The sequence below is a fragment of the Olea europaea genome, unplaced genomic scaffold, assembly GCF_002742605.1.
Source record: "Olea europaea var. sylvestris unplaced genomic scaffold, O_europaea_v1 scaffold419, whole genome shotgun sequence".
NCBI lineage: Eukaryota > Viridiplantae > Streptophyta > Magnoliopsida > Lamiales > Oleaceae > Olea > Olea europaea.
Window position 1 is genome coordinate 137,592 of NW_019261692.1, and position 7,009 is coordinate 144,600.

Consider the following 7,009-nt stretch of genomic DNA (forward strand, 5'->3'; position numbering starts at 1 on the left):
ACTCCAAGCATCAACCTCCAACTAGGTGACTCAATTAATGACATTCCAAATACCATGCAATATGACAAAAACATGCCAGCAGAACCAGTAAACTGTGGAAGGGTATTTAGCAGTCCTCTAATTTCTGGTGGCGCCGTCTCAGATATATAGACTGGAACAAGAGTAACAGCAAGACCGATTCCAAAACCATCCAATAGCCTTGCCAAAAGGAGCACATAAACATTTGGAGCCCACAACATTACCATTCCACTGATAAAATAAAGAACTGATGATATTATTAGCATTGGACGGCGTCCAAGCCAATCAGATACAGGTCCTGAAAATGTTGTAATAACCGTAGCTCCAATAAGCGACATTGCAACAATTAGCCCTTCTATGGTTGGCTGGCTTTGCAAGTTAAATTCCCTTTTAATGTAAAGCACAGCTCCTAAGCATAATAGATACACAATGAATTAGTTTCTAGAAAGAAACAGGATTGAAAATTTAGTATTTAATAGTAAAGAAGAACCTGCTATAGTTGCATTGTCCCATCCTTGCAACATGTTGCCAATGGCAGCCGCAATGGCAACTAGCACAACTGCCCTCATCCTCGAATTAGTTTCTCTGACTTTGATGCTCGTTTATTGGTAAATGCTTATATCATCTGAACTACAGGAGGTCCAGATTTTCCAAATTCTGAGGGTGCACCAAAAGAAACGAGACACAAAATTTAGGATCCTCTATTGGATATCAACCTGTATTTCGAATCAGATTGGTAAGCCTCTAGCTCAGTTATAATTATATTAACAGCTAGATCAATCAAAAGATTTTTAAGAAATATATAAGTAGAATATCAACACTACAAATTTAATCCAACATTCAAAAGCAAATTTAATGATTCAAAATTTAAAATTAAAATTTTGTATCACTTGGAATCAAACCACCTAACAGTGATATAATTGTTCCATTACATAAGCTAATAGTAAATAAATGTTTATTTAATTTTACAACAAAATGACAATAGTTCTTCGAAGTGATTAATCCAAATTACTTCACTGTTTACATATATTTTTTGTAAAACGCATAAAGATTTTAAGAACCCAGGTTCGGTTGACAGAGTCAATTATTTTACGATCTAGCCATCAAATCCGGTGAGTTTCAAAACTAATCACAGAATCAAAACACACATATAGATCTGTCAATGCTGACATGCACACGCATTGATATATATACTCCAAAAATCAAATTGCTTGATTTATAAAACGTAATTTTATAAATTCAAACACAATCCACATCCCCATGTAGAATCTGTGCTAAGAAAATCAACATATACATGAACGAACATGCAGATATGAACAAATCACATCAAGAATTTGAGCAGCCCTCCTGCAATATTATCATTGAAGAAACACAGACAATTCCACAATGTGTATATATAGAATAGAAAGAATTGCTTCGATGCGGAAAAATTAAGTAAGCGATGGAAGACAGAAACAGACCTTAAAATTGTGAATCGGTGAGAAGTTTGGGGATCAAAAACCAATTAAAAAAGGTGGCTACCGAGACGTGCTTTGCTGATCTGTTTAGTTTTCTGATTTCTTCAAATGCTTACTTATTTTCGTCAGCATCTCCAAGAGACTGATTAATTAATTCTAAAGAGCGTATTGTGTAAAGAGTCTGTCGAGATTTGCTGTCCATTCAATCAATTTTTGGTACGAGGTCAAAAATTAATATTTTATCTCAACTGTTTATTTGGTACAGATTTTAAGTCAATTAAAATTAATTTTTTTTATCATTATTTTACTATTTCAACCATCAATTTTGAATTCTTCTCTCACAAATAGGACCACTTTATTTCTATTTCTAACAGTCAAAAAATTCACCATTTACCCATTAAATTGATGTTATGTGAAGAATTAATTGAATTGACTACAAAATTAAAATCTCAACTACATTTGAGGAAGTATCTATGAGTAAATTTTTTTTTTGAAGTATGTAACATCTTCTTTATATTTAACATTTAATTTTATTATTCTCAAATTTAGAAAGTCAAATCCACTCTCTAAACTAAAACATTAATTTATAATTTTAAAGGTCAACTCTTAAAAATAGATAACATTTTATGTTTAAAAAATTTCTTGGAAATGCACTTAATTGTTAGTCCGAGTTACATTCGGATAATACTACGCGTACATCAGGGTGTTCATAACGATATTCATTACCTCATTGGAGGGAGACCAACTTTGAAGGTGAATATCGTTATGAACACCGAATTATATACAAGTCGCATATTCTCATTCGGACATATGATATGTAACCTTCTTCGGTAAAGAACAAGATTGCTCAGTTAGCTTGTTTTATAGCAAAATTTAGAATCAAAATTTTTTTAGAAAAAAGGGTTCAGTTTCAGTAAGGCTTGAGGATTCCATTAAGGTTGTGACAAATTACATTTGCTCAATTGGATTCGATTGAGTTCGATATAAAGTTCACAGAATTCTTTTATTTAGAATAAAAATTTAAATGACGAATCATTAAAAATGGTTTCAAGATCAGATCAAAGTCAGGAATCCAAGCATCTTTAGGCGAACTTGCTTATAAGTTAGTCAAACATACTTAAAAAGTTAAATTATAAGCATTTTCAGTTACCAAATATTTTGGAGTTTTAGAAAATATAGTAAGTACCCTTAAAATTAGACAAATTGCATTATATACTTCACTAAATTCCGCCAACTGATTGTTAGAAATATTAGGTAATTAATCATATTTATTAAATATATACTGTTTTTGAAAATACGGTACTTAAATTTTGTCAAAATAAAATGTACGGATTTCAAATATAATTATTTCTATTAAAGAAAGAAAAAAAAAGGCCGAAATATTGTGTACAACTCACTCTTATTGGGAGCTGGACGGTCACTTGACAAATTCAAAACCTTAACTTTTAGTAAGATTGTTGAGTCAAATCATGTTACTCACAATTATACAATACAATGTATTAAAAAGACAAATTAAAATTTTGTAACTGTTATCGTCTGTTACATTATTAAACTAATAATAATATCAGAAGACTGTATAATTTATTCAGTTTGGAAAATTGAGGTTTGACCGGGATTTGCATAAACGACGTAGTGATCTATTTAAATATATGTTGTTATATCTATAAATCACGTGATGAAAGGAGTTCTATATATGGCGACTTGACATCGATTATTCAATTGAAAGCTTGGACTTGAGTTCATTTCACTAAACATATTTTGCCCATTTCATTCCTACTACATATATGTGAGTTAGGGGTGTCAATTTGGCTCGTCGATTTGGGTTGTCAGTGGCTTGACCAAAAAAAATCCCAAGCTTGCCCGACTCAAGGCTCGATTCGAGGAAAAAAAAAAAAAAAAAAAAAAAAAGTAACGTATGGCTATTTAGAAAAAAAAAAAAAACACATGAGTCAGCTCAACTTGATAAAGCCCGAACCAAAAGTTCGGTTTGAGCCTAGATTTTTTGGCCGAGCTTTTACTCGGCTCAAACCAAAAAAAAAACTCTAACCATTTTTCCTCGAGTTGAGCACGAGCCTCAAGTTTTAGCTCGTGAGCTAGTTCAACTTGACTTGTTGACATCCCTAATGTGAGTTCATAATTCGCCAAATGTAATATATTCTAATCCTAGATAAAATTCTGTTCTCCCGTCACTTGCACTAACTTTATCTCTCTTGCCTGGTGTTAATTTGATTATTGGAGTACAAATGGTTGTTGAATCTTTCTCTTAATACCTTTACATCTTAACGGAGTGTTTAGGTGCTTAGGCATTATCTACGTGGAGGGGAGGCGATCAAAATTTTGGTTGCCATGCGTTTGTTGGATTCTGAGGTTAACAATTAAGTAAGTAGTGGATGCACAACTTCAGCATTTTGGTTGATGCCCACGCACATTGCCATTGGTGGATGGCAAAACAGCTAAAGCTTGTTGCCATCACGATAATACGATCCTCATCACGTGTGTCAAGCATACCAGATAATCTCAATGTCTCCATCAAAGCCTTAATCAATTATGTATGTATGTCAAATAGATCGTAGATTCATATCATACCTTAAGTTTAAGTTTGCATTGAGGTCAATTTTGAATTGGTAATATGGTAGTGATTGGAATATTCATGAATCATTACTTCATATAATATTATGACAAATTTGACATGATTTTAAAACGCTGCTTTTGGATCTTTTAATTAATTTTATACAAATATATATATATTTCATTTAAAGAATTTTTAGAGGAAGTTGATTCAATGCGATTTCTTCTAAAAAATCTTTCAAAAGAAGAAATTCTTTTAGAAAATAGTTTTCAAAAATCAATTATGGTAGCTTTTCTCATTAATTCTTCTATAAAAAGTAAAAATATATGTCATGTACCATGGGATATAAATGAAAAGGACAAAAAGAGAAATTTGTATATATTAATTGATTATTTGTCATGTTCACTTTGTATTAACTATCAAATGTCTTCTAATGACTTTGACTAATTATGCAAAAAATTTAATCTAGGTAATCAATTACTTTATGGTTTGAATTGTCTAGATAATTAAGTAAGAGCACCAACTGGGATAAATAAGAGCAATTTAAGTATTAACAAACTGAACTTTATTTAAATACGCATTTATTAATTCTAAATTGTTCTTAGTCGTCTCAATAATCTATTATTTCCTCGAGACTATTTATGAATTTCTTAAGTGATTGCTAGTAATTGTTTTGACTAATAAATTAAGAGCAAGCAATGTGAACAAATCGAGACAAGAAAAAGCAGTTAAACGAATTGGTTGTTACAAAACCAAAAAAGAAAAAAAAAATAATAAAAAATTAAAATAAATTCGAATTTAATTTCTTACTTCAATATTTATCAATTTAATATATCAAGACTGATTTACTACTTTCCTAAGTTATTGCCCTGAACTGTCTCCATAAAAAGAACAATAAATTTGAACAAATACGACAATAAAACTTATTGAGTTGCAATGCTAAAAAAGAAAAAAAAAATGTAAAAAAATTTCGCATTTATTATTTATACCTGATGTCTCCAATGCAATTTTGATTTTTCACATTAATTTAATATTCGTGTTTGCTCTCTTTTCTTGGCCGTATCAATTGAACCATTAAACAAGATTCAAAAAAATAATTGGGCTTTTCATATCCAAGTTGGAGATCCAAGGTTGATTAATTATTAGAAAGATCCAAATCGCGACAACGGTTCATGTATGGTCGCACATGCCTTAGTTTATTCATAATTGAGGTTCAAATAATATAATAAATAATGATTTCAAATTCATAGATTTGCCATCCGGGGGTGGCACATGTGGTGTTGGTGGTAACTGCAAAAATGCAACCTTCAAATGAGAAAGGGTCATTGCAGAATATAGTTTTGTAGATTATAAAAAATTTATAATTAATTATATAGGTTAAGTTTCAAGATGAAATCACTAAATATTCAAAATCTTTTGTTTATGTTATCTTGATTATCGATCTTTTCCACATACAAATCCTTAACGGTTCTAAGTTAACGAGTTATTGCAAGATATAACATTTGTTGGTGAATAGTTGATTCTTGAGAGAGGGTATATATTTTCAAGAATGTACTATATACACTTTTCTTTCGTATTTCATTGAAATAACTAAAGTCCTAATCATTTATCTTGTCTACTTGCAAATCTTTTTACGCTATGCATTGTCTTATCTATTTGTTTCGATGCTTAAGTTAGTAAAAAAGAAAAAGAAAAAACGTTTATGTACATGAGGACACTAGCAATATTAGCAATAACAAGTTTGTAGTTGCTTGACTTACGTGATGTAATACTTCCACATAATAGATTGCATCACTTCTTACCATGTCTACCTATGTGTAGATAATTGTGAATAGAGCAAATCTGAAATCCTGGAGGCCTCTTCACAACTGTGGGACTTCGGTTGCGAACTTGCAGAATAGTGCAAGACTTTTCATTGTTTAAAGGTTAGTTTTTAAAGGGGGTTCAAAATTTCTTTGTTGAAGGTGCCTTCGGCACCCGTTCAAATATTAGATGAGTTACGCGATTGCATAAGATCTCCGATTTATTGAAGGTAACTATTTATATTTATATATTCTTACTTTTGCTTTTTGATTTTATGAGAAAATTTGTCATTATCTAATAGCATTAAGTAACAATTAAAGATGAATTAGTAATATTAAAAGCATAATAATTTAACAAATTTAATTCATCAAAAAAAAAAAAAAATTCCTCTGCAAATAAATTAATGAAAATATATATTAAATACGTACTAACAATATATTATGTCACAAACAAATAAAAATAACTTATAATTCACTAATATTATAAGGAAAGAAGACAAAGATATATTTTTATTTGTTCGTATCTTATAAAAACATAAAAATATAGAAAAATAAACAATATTGGTTAGGAAAACAGCTAAAAAGCTGTGTGACCATCCTTTAGAGTTGCTCCTTGAGGATTGAGAGTTGAAATAGGTATGTATCGAAGAATTAACGTTGAAGTATGAAAGTAGTAAAACTTTGTTGACCTTTATCTTTGAATGTGGCATCGTTTAAATAGATTTTCACTGACATGTCTTGCAGATAGTTATTTGCACATCAGATATGTGTCTTGTTATGGCTGCTATTTTTTTTTTTTAATCCTAAATTATAGATTACATTCCTTGTTTAGAGTATATCGATTTCTTAATTTTATAATATGCCCATATTTAATGTTTCTTATTATTAACAAATATAAATTACTCTTGTTGAATATTTATGAAATTTAAATTTTATAATTTTTACATAATTGTCAAAATCTTCATGTAAAATTACCAGGAAAATAATTAATGTAGAACATACCTTGATATATTGATTTGTATCTCGAATAATAAATAATGAATTATAATCTTTGAATCTACTCTTTTGAATCTTTAATCTTGATTCTTGAGTCCTTCTTGATTCTCGATTGTCGATTGCCTGTTCTTGATTGCAGTTTTTTTTTTTTTTTTTTTTTTTTTTTA

At 30.0% G+C, this 7,009-nt stretch overlaps 1 protein-coding gene across 1 annotated transcript in view; it reads right to left on the reverse strand.

Annotated features, from left to right (window-relative positions):
• The window catches only part of LOC111387706 (monosaccharide-sensing protein 2-like), a 13,565-nt gene extending 11,944 nt beyond the window's left edge, over positions 1 to 1,621 (reverse strand). The window contains exons 1-3 of the mRNA XM_023012289.1: positions 1,479 to 1,621; positions 509 to 675; positions 3 to 427 (exon numbers count right to left, since the gene is read on the reverse strand). Of these exons, the coding sequence (XP_022868057.1) occupies positions 3 to 427; positions 509 to 587 (504 nt within the window). The 5' untranslated portion in view covers positions 588 to 675; positions 1,479 to 1,621. The remainder of the gene's footprint in view (positions 1 to 2; positions 428 to 508; positions 676 to 1,478) is intronic.
• Positions 1,622 to 7,009: the final 5,388 nt, after the last annotated feature.